Genomic DNA, 13,050 nt, shown 5'->3' with positions numbered 1-13,050 from the left:
CCCAGGGACCACCATTCTGCCTAAGAAGCAACCTGAGGACCAGTGGTGTGAGGAAAGGGGTTGAGATTACATGGAAACATTGAATGCATGGTCAGGGACCACCTGCACTGCCTTCATGGACCACCAGGGGGCCACGGACCACCTGTTGAAAGCCTCTGTTAAAAGGAAATAACTATCCACACTGTGGGTGAAGTTATTAAAACAATAATGATAGATAAATGGGGTCACTGAAATCTATGATGTCATCATCCATGTCATCTGCTGCCCACTTCTAGAAAGTGAAAGTGAAAACAGTGAAATTAAACTATTCCTCATTTTCCTACAGAGACCCCTTGGAACCCACTCCTGGAACCCTGATGGCTCCCGAACCCTCTTTTGGGAACCACTGGTCTAGAGTAAGTTTGCTCAAGCCTTGCAGCTGGTTGCGTTTGTGCAGACCTACTTAATTACTGACAATACAGTCCCAACTCATAGTCTTGCTATTGCAGGAGGTAATCAAGTCTTCTTAATATAAATCGTTTTTATTTTACAGCATTGTTCAGCTTGCCCAAAACATGAAGGCCTATTTCATTCTAGCTTTGACAGTGTTCAACAGGTGGCACCCTCATATATTGTACATTGGTTAAAATCTAAACATCTTACACTATAATAGACTAAAAACATTTGGAAATACAATACCATTGCACTATGTTACTGTACATACTGTATATTCTTTTACTTTGAAAGTTGCATTCTTATATAAAGAACTAAGAAACTTAAGCTCAAGTAAACTACTTAAGTTTATCATACAAGATTGAAGCTAAATTGAAACATGTAATCTCATTACAAGAAGCAACTAATCATTGCTTACTTTCACAACTGAATATTTTCAAGAGGATACAGTCGACTGATAAAGTTAGCTTAAAAGTTAGCCAAAACCAATGGCAACACACTGCTCCTTGACAAACATCTGGGGACATTTTCAAAATGTATAAACCTTTTTTTCTTCACATTCTAAATATATAAACATTTACTGATATTACAAACATACCACCTGTGTGAAAAAACAAGCGATGGTTCAAACAGTATTACAAACTTTGAGAACTTATACAAATACTGTGTTTCCCATTACAATGACACAGCCAACTCAGAAAACATGAGAAGTATCAACACGCTCTTCATCATGCTTATAAAACTGCTCTCAGGACATGATTGTGTGTACACTGAGTAAACAACATGGCCACCATCTACAATCAAGCAAACCTTTATCAGCTACATAGTCAAAAGTGAAAGCAGGGAAGTAGCCTAGGTTGATAACAAGTTTCATTGGTACACATTATATCCATACTGTATCACAGAATATCATACAGCGCAAGTCTTCAGCGGAATTCCAGTTAAGTACTAATGTGTTTGCAATGTTGCACAGACCTTGAAACACTTGAATGTAATACTCGACCAACATACTGTACTTTTTTTTTTATATAATTTTGTCTCTGCAATTGTAAATATTTAAATTGCAATGATGAGGTCAGAAGTGAGAAAGTTCAGGTGAGTCTTATCAATGAAAAAAAGGCAAAAGGGATAGTTTTTTGTCCAGATGCAGCTGTGAGTGCTACACACATGGACAGAACTGTACTGTACATGTGCAGCAGCGTGTAGGACATGAGCACAGCTAATTAGACCTGGCATGAAATGCATTGGAGCTACTGCAGTCCTCCTTGGAGCCAGTTTGGTCTCCGCCCGCTCGTGTCAGCGCACGCACACCGAGCGGGCTTCCCTCCATTTGTTTCACGTCAGCTCTTTAATCTCACAACAATAGGACAACAATAGCTACATCCTTTATTCCGAGCTGTTGCTTAATCCGTCACATTTTGGCACGTCAGCTGGCTAGTTTCATTTGTAGTTTGTCGCTTTTTGGCACTGTTCCCAGTTGTCAGAGTTGACAGAAAGGCTGTGAGGATTGACGAGCCCTTCAGGAGTGTAGAAGCTCTCCTGGGTGTGATTCCAGGTGTTTTGTCTTAGCCTACTTCTGGTTTTGAAATAACGCCTCTTTGATAAAAGCAGAGTAGCAAAATACGAGCAAGCAAAATGGCAGAGCAATTCAGAAAAAGAAAAAAGGCAATGAAATAAATACTCAAAACTTGTGAAATGGTCGATCTGTTGTAAATGTTGTATGTACAGTATGTGTGTTTAGGCTATAGGAAATGCATGTGGCTGTGCTGATAGCAGGTGTGTCAGTGCCCGACTTTGCTCTCACAGTGTCGAGGAGCTCGTGAAGTCTCGGAGGATAGTCGAGGTGTAGGCCGAGCTCAGAGGGCTACCGAGCAGCAACTCCACAACGGGGGAGCCGCGGACGGACTCCCCCGAACACACCGAGTCTCTGAAGGGGGAGGGAGGGGACAGAGCCAGGGAATCCTCCAGAGTCAGCTTGCTCTGAGTCAGATCCTCCCCTTCCCCCTCCTCTTCCTTGGCATCGTTCATGTAGCTGTGCAAGAGGTCCAGGTCCTCGTCCTCCTCCGGCCCCTCCCCTCCGAAAGCCAGGGGGAGCCGAGAGGGCGCGAGGCTCAAAGGCTCGTCGACGGGCATCGTCTCCTTGACACTCAGCGCAGGGACACCGGAGCTGTGCGTGTCCACCACCGCCCCCTGCAGGTGCTCGGTGGTGCGGCTCGGCAAATAAGAAGTCGGCTCATCGAATAAATCGGAGTGCGGCCCTCGGGGCGGTCCAGAGCGCGTAGGAGTCCAGAGAAGGCGCTGTGCCGCCTCACCCTCATCGTCCTCCTCCGCTAGGTTGTATAGAGCCTTAGGGCCGGGCTGTACTTGGGCGAGGTGGGGGTCTGTGCCAAGGTCGCGGGTGGAGGGCTCACAACTGTGGGGGTCGGGGGTGTTAGTTAGGGGCCTGATGACCGCCATCTGATTCGTGCCGGCTTCCTGTTTCCTCACATGCACAGACAGTCTGTGCCACACATTCCCCCCCCTCGGAGGGTGTCTTGCACCTGATTCAGACCATGACACAGACTTGCCATTAGAACTATGAACGAGATAAAGACCCAAGTTACTATCACAGGAAACCGGGGAGGAGGTTGCAGACAAAAACGTCAACAACATCAACACAACAGGAGCACAGCAGCATTTCAACATTTGTGATGCATGTCAAAATACGTTTTTGACCAGGTGACTTGACATTAACAGCAGTGCTCGAGGGTTCGCTGGTGAGCTCTAAGGAGCATTGCATTTGTTAACTGTGCACTTCACAAATATCTAGCGAGATCCATAATGTGCTGCAGACAGAGCATTATGATCTTCAAATGACCGCGCTCACGGTATTCGGAGGCGTCCAGCTCATTTTGTCCTGCTTAACTAAGTGCTTAGAGAGCTGAAATGGGACACATGCACCTGCAATGTATTTTCGGTGGTGCCCGAACTGGTCTGAAGATGACACACAGTTGAGTGCAGAGTGAGCTAGGATTGCCTCTAATATGATTAGTTGGGGAAGGGACGGGCAAAGAGGTGCTCATGCTGAGAATTGTTCAATTTAAACTTAAACTAAAAGCAGCAGGATGACAAATCTCCTACTTGGAGGGTTGCAGTGTCAAAAATCATCATTTTTCAATGCAGGAATCCACATGACTAACCCTGAGCAGCATCATATACTTCAGGACTAACCCTGAGCAGCATCATATACTTCAGGACTAAACCTGAGCAGCAGCATATACTTCAGGACTAACCCTGAGCAGCATCATATACTTCAGGACTAACCCTGAGCAGCAGCATATACTTCAGGACTAACCCTGAGCAGCATCATATACTTCAGGACTAACCCTGAGCAGCATCATATACTTCAGGACTAACCCTGAGCAGCATCATATACTTCAGGACTAACCCTGAGCAGCAGCATATACTTCAGGACTAACCCTGAGCAGCATCATATACTTCAGGACTAAACCTGAGCAGCATCATATACTTCAGGACTAACCCTGAGCAGCAGCATATACTTCAGGACTAACCCTGAGCAGCATCATATACTTCAGGACTAACCCTGAGCAGCATCATATACTTCAGGACTAACCCTGAGCAGCATCATATACTTTAGGACTAACCCTGAGCAGCATCATATACTTCAGGACTAAACCTGAGCAGCATCATATACTTCAGGACTAACCCTGAGCAGCATCATATACTTCAGGACTAAACCTGAGCAGCATCATATACTTCAGGACTAACCCTGAGCAGCATCATATACTTCAGGACTAACCCTGAGCAGCATCATATACTTCAGGACTAACCCTGAGCAGCATCATATACTTCAGGACTAAACCTGAGCAGCATCATATACTTTAGGACTAACCCTGAGCAGCATCGTATACTTCATCATTTACAGGGTGGGAAATTACGGCTGGTTACTTACTATAAGATTTGGAGAATAGATAGAAGAATACTTGCAACAGCAACAAAATGTATCATCGTTTGGCCGGTAAGTGGTCTTAATTTCCCACCCTGATTATATATAGAACTACAGTAAGAGTATGTCGATAAGTTCAGTTGACAGTGCAGCTCTCCAGGACAGGATTTGAATAAGCCTGCGTCTAAACATTTGCCAGCCTATTACATTCTCGCAGACAATACTCTGTCCCGTTTGAAAAGGTTAGAGAGGCAGCATAGCAAGGGTGAGAGACAACACTTAAACATACTAGGATCACTCTCATACCCTGTCCCACTCCTTACTTTACATAACTGTCCATGTGTCTTTGCTGTGGAGCTCAAGAAGGTTTTATGCAAGGCTAATTGTATGTACAGCCCTTTAATGTACAGCCCTTTTATTTTGTCATATTGGGCGAAAGTAAACATTGATTTTTTATTTTCTTAATAGGATCAGTAAAATCTATACAGTACTTTAATCATCATAGAGATATTAGCATGGATTATATATCAGGCTTCTATCAAACAGAACCTAATTTCAGTGATAACATTTTCTTCTCAGGGGGAGGGGCATTTGTCATATTATTTCACTCCAGATTCACTTCATAGCTCTTGTATCTAAACAATTAAGCAATAACAGATTAATTAAACATAGCTTGGGCTGCTGGGAAGACAATTTTGGATGCATGAACACTCAAATATATTCCTTTGGTAATAAGACCGTCTGTTAAAATTTATACTGGTAATTCAAGTGGCTGATTCATCCTCTAACGACCTGGGATGAAGCTAGAATAGAATAGAATAGAATAGAATAGAATAGAATAGAATAGAATAGAAATGAAATGAAATGAAATATATATAATGAATAGAAAAGAGAATATACAATACATTGGCGGTTAAGAGGCATGCCACTCTCAGTATTAAAAAATAACAATCTATTCAATACTTGAAAATAGGTGATTCTGTTACTCAACACACGCCTCAAGAACATCACTGGACAGGTCACTGCACCATTTGAGTGTTCAGGCTTCACACTGTATTACCACAGGAAATAGCATTGAATCCATCAATATCAGCAACATAAAAGGTCACTCACTTGGCGCTGTTAGTTCCATTCTTCTTCCGACGGAACATATTGAGGAAGCTGTTGCTGGGCAGCGCAGCCTTCCCATCGCTGACATGCATTCGCACCACATCAGAGGTGGTGAAGGCGCTCCTGACGTTCCTCTCTGGCTTGGCGATGATGATGTACATCTTGGGTGTGAACATGCAGCTCAGTGCCACGGTGACGCTCAGGCTGACGGAGAAGGACGTGGTGATGATCTTGTAGTTGGAGCCAAAGTAGATGGGCACAAAGGCCAGCCAGATGATGCAGGTGGTGTACATGGTGAAGGCAATGTACTTCGCCTCGTTGAAATTGGCCGGCACGTTCCGCGTCTTGAAGGCGTAGTAGGTGCAGCTCATGATTAGCAGGCCGTTGTAGCCCAGCGGCGCCACCATGCATAAGTTGCTGGTATTGCAGATGAGGTAGACCTCACTGATGCTCGGGTACGACTTGACGGGCGCCGGCGGCTCCAGGATGATGAGCGTGATCTCCAGACTTAGCTGGACGCTGATCAGCATGAAGGCGATGACCACCTGGGCCCAGGCGCTCATGAAACGGGGCTTCTTGGTGCAGATCTTCTTCTTGCTGCCTGCCAGAATGCGGGCGATGCGGTTGGTTTTGGTCACCAGGGCGGAGTAGCACATGGCAGACGACAGGCCCACCAGGAGGCGCTGCAGGTAGCAGGAGACCACAGTGGGGTAGGCGATTAAGGTGAACGGACAGATGTAGCCCAGGAAGATGCCTGCCAGGATGATGTAGCAGAGCTCTCGGCTGGAAGACTTCACCACGGGCGTATCGCGGTACTGGATGAACACCAAGGTGACGAAGGAGGTGATAAGGATGCCGACGCAGGAAAACGCTACTGCTACGATGGATTCCACGTCCGCCCAGTGAAGGTACTTCAGAGGCAGCAGCTGGCAGCCTGCAAAGAGCAAAGGAAAGTAATGATGTCAGGTTACTGTTGTTTTGTTGTTGTGTATATTTGTATTTTAGAGAATGCAGCAGCAGCAGAGGCAAGAGAGGTGGGAAGCAATGCACAGATTTGGAGACACTGGGGAAGTCAAGAGCTGTGTAGCAGAGATCAGAGCACCTCAAACATGGCCTCAAATTTCTCAGGAACTAATTTACACACCATACATATCCCAAAGCTCCAGTTCTGTCAGATTTCTGTCTCATCTTCATGTACTACTAAGAGTGTGTGTGTGTGTGTGTGTGTGTGTGTGTGTGTGTGTGTGTGTGTGTGTGTGTGTGTGTGTGTGTGTGTGTGTGCGTGCGTGCGTGCGTGTGTGTGTGTGTGTGTGTGCGTGTGCGTGCGTGTGCGTGCGTGTGCGTGCGTGTGTGTGTGCATCTGCTGCATACACTCTGTCCATCATGTCGCACTGGTAGCATATTTGTCATCCAACACACACGGGAAGTTGGTAGATCTTAATGGGAGACACCCCCACATTTCCCCAGCTTAAAAACCCGTCAATTACAGTACATGCTGTTCCCATTGCTGTTCCTAATAGCATTACAGTCACTGCCATCACAGGCAAGGCTAGGCACGGAGAAACCCCACTTCTGGATTGCATACTAACTCCCCATATGTCAAACCACACGAAACTTCACCATCTGTAATTTGTGACGTGTCCCAGGAAACTCTTGTTATGTAAAAGACGTGGTGCGAATGTGAACGGCACATGTGAAACAGTAGTTACACTGCGATGTTACTGGAAAGTGCTTCTGTGAAAGCGTCTGAAGCGCACTTCAAGGCAAAGCATCACTGCAGCGATATGGTTGCCTATTGTATATTCTTTTGACTGCCCAGCTTAGCATATCGCGGCATCAGACCCCCCCGTCGTGCAAATAGACGAGGGTCGCAGAGATGAAATGCACTTATCTTTATCCTTTCTTACACAATCCTCAAATCCCTTATTCCCCTACTGTCATGCCAAACCCCTGAGGATAGACCGCTAAGTATAGAGTCTATACTTAGGGGTCTATACTATAGACCTTTGAATAATTCAAAGACAAAGCTCACTCCGCTAATGTACACCATCTCTTCACAACTGACCCAACTAAATAATATGAAAACCCATTTCAATGAACGCATGAATAAACAAACAAACGCACCTACACTAAAATGTGAACTCAATGAATTGGAGTGTCAGTTTTCTACAGGTAGGCACGTGTAATGAAAGCGAAGGGGGAATTTCTTCCTCGGCAAGCTGGTGAAATGCATCCCCGAGCCGCTCATGGCAGTAATAGGATTTTACACCTGGGAACTGAGAGCTCCTCTCAACTCTATAAATCGCTGTCAAAACAACCAGTGGGTCACAACCAGACGAAGAGCAGGGAGGAGGAGGAGGAGGAGGAGGAGGGGGAGCTAAGTGGAGACGGAGTGGAGGCATCAGCCAAGGGGGAGCTCAAGTGAGATTAAAGTAAAAAAAAAAAAAAACGAAGAAGGAAAGAGTGATGACTGAGGGAGTGACAGGACAGGGTGACACGAAGAGAGACTGAAGGCCATGAATTGACTGTGGGGAACATCGATATATTGTGCTGAAAAATAGGCAATTTAGGAGAGTCGTGTAGAGATTAGGAAACGGCGAGTGAAAGCAGGATGGGGGGACCTGGATGGTGACAATCAGCACCTAAAGGTGTCGGCATGGAAAGTACCAATAGGTGTATTTTGTGGAGGAGGATGCTCGCAAGTGTGAAAGAGAATGAGGTACTGTTTCAAGAGGATTTGTGATATTGATGAGGTAAAGAGAGGTAAAATCAGGGTGTGTTTCTGAAGAAAACAATAGCAGATTGGCTCAAGACGTGTGGTTCGGTCTCCCTTACCTTCCAGTTCCTCGTCGGGCCACCACCCCAGCTCACAGGCCTTGCAGGTGAACTCATCCTGGACGTACTCGTTGTCCTTGCAGGTAGTGCAGATCCAGCAACAGCTCACCTCGCCCTTCCTGATCACCTGTGCACAGAGAGGCCCACGAGGGGTCACACAACCTCAGTCACTGCAACCAGTCAAACCATGACAAGCAAAACATCATACTTCCACCTAGTCTCTCCCCAGACTCAAATATTACGTTGAATCGCGCTCTGCATACTACATAAATTAATCTGTGCCACTTCCTGGTGTTTTGAGGAACAACTGAATGACTGACAGGTCGTTACTGATTGGTGGGTTTGGAATCCCAAACCCACCAATCACTGGCCAGGATTCCAAAACCCGTTTGGAGCGAGGAGTGTCCCAGACCGAGAAAGAGATCTATAGCATGCAGTAACGTAGTGGGTCTCTCATGGGTCTGATGTTGAGACTAACTTCAACCAAACTAATTAAAGGAATAGTTCACCCAAAAATGGAAATTCTGTCATCATCTACCCTCATGCCAGTTGAAACACAGGTGACGTTTGTACATATAACATAAAGGGAGGTTGCCAGTCACCATTGACCTCAGTTGTTACTGTACTGAAGTCAATGGTGACTGGTGTTCTCTCCAATTGTGCTGGCAATTCCTCCCTGTGTGTTATATGGACAAACGTCACCTGTGTTTCAACTGGCATCCTATAATAAGAATGCAAAGTATCTGTGTGTGTGTGTGTGTGTGTGTGTGTGTGTGTGTGTGTGTGTGTGTGTGTGTGTGTGTGTGTGTGTGTGTGTGTGTGTGTGTGTGTGCGTGCGTGCGTGCGTGCGTGCGTGCGTGCGTGCGTCCGAGTGAGTGAGTGAGTGAGTGAGCGAGTGAGCAGAAATTGTATCCGGCCACAGGAGAAATTATGTTCGGCTGAATCTTTTCAGGAAGGCAATTAGTGATCACTAAATGGGCAAAAATGGCTAATTAGGGGCTAAAATGAGTAAACACAGGTTCAGCACCATGGAGGGCTCCATTCATTAGCTACTGATGGAGGACGACGGAGTGGAGGATTGAGCGAGCGAGCGAGCAGAAATTGTGTTAGGCCACAGCTATTTGACGTGCAATCACGCTGAATATTTCAGGAAGTGTAAAGTACTGCGGGTGACCTGATGGAGATCTTAATTTTTTTTAAGAGTATAGTTATTCTGATTGTATACTTGTGTATTAGCTAGCTCTCTTTCTCTTGCTGCACTTGTCTTTAGAGATAAGATGTTATTTTAATCCTGTATATTTGCACCATGTTACTTTTTCCCTATCAGGACACAAGGCCTGTACCTTCTGGCAGGGGGACTAACAATGAAAATCAGTCTTGTGACTGCAATTGTCGTGCATTTACATTTTGCTAAAATGTTCATTAATGTACCCTGTCCCCTATTGAACAAATCAAATTGAATTGAATTGAATTGAGCCAGATTTTTTAAATTAGGTAATTAGGGACGAGTAATGGCTGAATTTGCGACGGCTGCTGCAGATTACTGGGCGAATTTGCGATGCTGCACAATGGCTGCGCAGCCTCCACCAGTCACACTGGAATGGGTATTCCGCTAGTGAGGGTGAGTAGATGATGACAGAATTTGGATTTTTGGGGTGTACTGTTCCTTTAACAATCAGCATCAAGGGGATGTACTGTAAAAGATGAGATGCTTTTTGATAAGTGCCTGCACGGTGGCACTGTTCCTCTTAAGCCTCAGACACACTGTTTTGTAAAACAAGGCCAGCTGCTTTTTGCATTCTACTCCCAGAGAAGCTTTTAGCAGCGGTCTGATATGTAAAATAGGGTGATAAGTGGGGCAGGAAACAAAGCAGATAGCGGGGGGGAGCGGGAGCAGGCGGGAGAGAGGATGCACCTCCCTTGGGGGGACTTACTGTATGGCCAGACTGAAAACAATTGGCCCCAGATGAACCAAATCGGGTACATTTTCTCGAGCTACAGGCTCACTAGCTGACCATCTCATCGTGCAGGGAGGGTGGAAGGCAAGGGGATATTTGGGAGTATAGTAGGTACTTCTTCGATGAACCCCCAATTGAACCTATGTCAAAAGTCGCTTCTTCCCTTATAACCATTTGGACTGAGGAGACAGCGCCTTTCTGAAAGTCACTGTACTTTTCTAGGTGGCCAACCCCATCTACTTGGCGCTGTAGTCGGCTAAAACAAACCACAAAAAAAAAAGCTGATCCTGTTTGACACAGATCCGGTCCCTTACCTTGATCTGTCCTTTAGAGCAGGGCTCGCTGCACACTGAGCGCACCATGTCACTGCTGTTCAGCCACAGCTTGCTGTCGTCGATCATGAGGAGGCCCTCGTGCCAGGAGCCCACCAGTATGTAGTCATGGCCACCGTCACCCACACTCTGTAGATTCATGATGTCATACCTGAGGGGGGGGGGGGGGGGGGGGGGAGATAAAGATAAAGAGCGGAAAAAAGTTCCTTAAGTGAGAAAGCAAATTAAAAAAAAGAATTCCGAGGTAGAGAGAGGGGACAGACAGAGTGGAACGAGGAAAAGGTAGGAGTGATGAGTGTGAGAAAGACAGGGAGATAGAGAGAAGGGAGAAGGGGGCGAGTGACAGGTAATTTAATGATAACGATTCTGCAGCTCTTTTCTTATCCAAAGTCACTTAAACAGCTTACAAGCCTGTAGTGTGACCTCTTCCAGAGTAGTTATAGGCAAGAGCTGGTGAGTCGTGCCACCATAGAGACACTGCATGAAATAGGCCACGCCCATCGCGGGGGAAAAGCTCCGTTCATTTCCACACACCAGCGTCATTTTCCTTGAATTAAACATAGCTAAAAGCTGTTGTGTGGTGGGCTGCGCAGACAACAAATGTAAAAAATCGCCAGCTAAAGTTTTTTTTGTACTCCTGAGCAAAACAAGGAAGCCATTGGGAATTGGCGAGAAGAAAAATGTGTTCATCTTCCGTATATACAATCTTTTTGTGCAACACGCAACCATGCACGTGACATAGGAGAACGCCAGGATTGGAGGGGGGCTTTCTGTTTTCCCCCGTCTTGGGCGTGGCTTCTGAATGATGACGCGTTATGCAGTGTCTCTATAGGCGCACTGTGGCCTAGCTCATTTGAAGCAGGCAGGCTGTGGCTAACTGTGTTTCTGGCTGCTACAGCTGACCCCGCTAGCTACCTGAGGAACAGTGCTGTGTTTTCTGGGCTGTCTGCTGGACTGGCGAGAGATGAGAAGGACTGCTGCAGCGGACGATATACACCGAATCGGTTCCAGTCCAAATCCATTACACTCAAGATCTGTGTGTGTGTGTGTGTGTGTGTGTGTGTGTGTGTGTGTGTGTGTGTGTGTGTGTGTGTGTGTGTGTGTGTGTGTGTGTGTGTGTGTGTGCGTGTGTGCATGTGCATTGTGCACTAATGAGTGGGAGAGTGCTCTCACTCTCCCACTTCACACATTATAATTAATATGAAATCCATTCTTTCCCCGCTTCCTCCCGTGAAATGAGCTGTGCAATAGTAGGCATAAATGTGAGTTTGTATTTATTTCCTAACCAATAAAACCATACGATTTTTAACTGCTCTATCTTTTTCTGCCTTGTTTCAAGGTAGTGACAAAAAAAAAATTGACGACTGAATAGACTTTGACTCGTTATGATGGAGGTTTTTTGCAGTGCACGGAAGCCACACTCCCCTGTCATCCTCTTACCTGCCGGGGGTATCGCCGTTTTCATCAAAATAGACCTCCTCCCCTGAGACTCCCCTGAAGGACGTTTTGAGGATGTAGTCCAGCAGCTTGCTGCCATCAATGGGGTCCATGGCCTCACACAGGCCTGGCTGCCTTGGGCACAGCTCCGTGTGCATGTCATGGAGGCCATGCGCCATGGCGTAGATGGCGTTGATGACAAAGCCCATCTTACTGTCCTGAACATAGTTCTCATGCAGACTCTCATCCCCTGTTAGTGGGGGAAAGAGGAGGGCATCAGAAAGGTGGAGAGGATTTCTGAATACAGCTGAAGAAAGTATTTTTGTTTGTTACCTCTGCCACGGAGTTGGCCCGCCGGCCCGACCGAGTTGGCGCGGTGATTTTCACCCGTTTGTCTGATCTGTTTGTCTGTTTGTCAGCAGGCTATCTCAAAAATCTATGAATGGATTTGCACGAAACTTAGGGCCAGCTTAGCACTGATTAAAGGCTTTTGCACACAAATTTTTCGCACGAAATTGTCGCACGTTTTAAAATAAATATGACCTCATGTTGTGTCACTGGTGTTTACACGCTGTCTCCGAAACCTTTGTCCGTCATTAAGGTTTTCAGAACAGGTTCGATTTTCTGCGTTTTTCGCATCACTCAATAGGCTTTTGTGAGCTATTTGACCCATCTGAATTTTCAGGTGACGGATTAAAAAACGCATACAAAAAAACAGACTGTGTGTTCAAAGACCTTAACTTTCCACGTCCACTGGCCAAAAGTGGGCGTGGCAATGGCCATGGCAAATCACAAAAAGGCAGATTCACGTAACACCATGAAACTTTGTAGATAGGTCATGGGCCAACTTGGAACTGATTACTTTTCCACGCCCACTGGCCAAAGGGGTGTGTGGCAATGGGTGCGTCCGATCACAGAAAGGCGCCTAACTTCCAAACGCATTCACGTAACGCCACAAAACCTTGTAGAAAGGTTGGTCATCATGGTCCAAGGACAAACT

The 13,050-nt window shown here is 46.1% G+C and overlaps 1 protein-coding gene across 1 annotated transcript in view; it reads right to left on the bottom strand.

The window, feature by feature from the left end:
• Nucleotides 1–2,232: 2,232 nt before the first annotated feature.
• The window catches only part of LOC310782788 (metabotropic glutamate receptor 1-like), a gene marked incomplete at both ends in the record, with an annotated part of 38,633 nt that continues 27,815 nt past the window's right edge, over nt 2,233–13,050 (bottom strand). Inside the window, 5 exons of the mRNA XM_083643542.1 lie at nt 2,233–3,007; nt 5,492–6,422; nt 8,324–8,450; nt 10,596–10,764; nt 12,054–12,300. Of these exons, the coding sequence (XP_083499668.1) occupies nt 2,233–3,007; nt 5,492–6,422; nt 8,324–8,450; nt 10,596–10,764; nt 12,054–12,300 (2,249 nt within the window). The remainder of the gene's footprint in view (nt 3,008–5,491; nt 6,423–8,323; nt 8,451–10,595; nt 10,765–12,053; nt 12,301–13,050) is intronic.

Source organism: Poromitra crassiceps (genome assembly GCF_964638095.1).
Source record: "Poromitra crassiceps genome assembly, chromosome: 9".
In the NCBI taxonomy this organism is placed as follows: domain Eukaryota; kingdom Metazoa; phylum Chordata; class Actinopteri; order Beryciformes; family Melamphaidae; genus Poromitra; species Poromitra crassiceps.
This window is presented reverse-complemented; position numbering and strand designations above follow the sequence as displayed.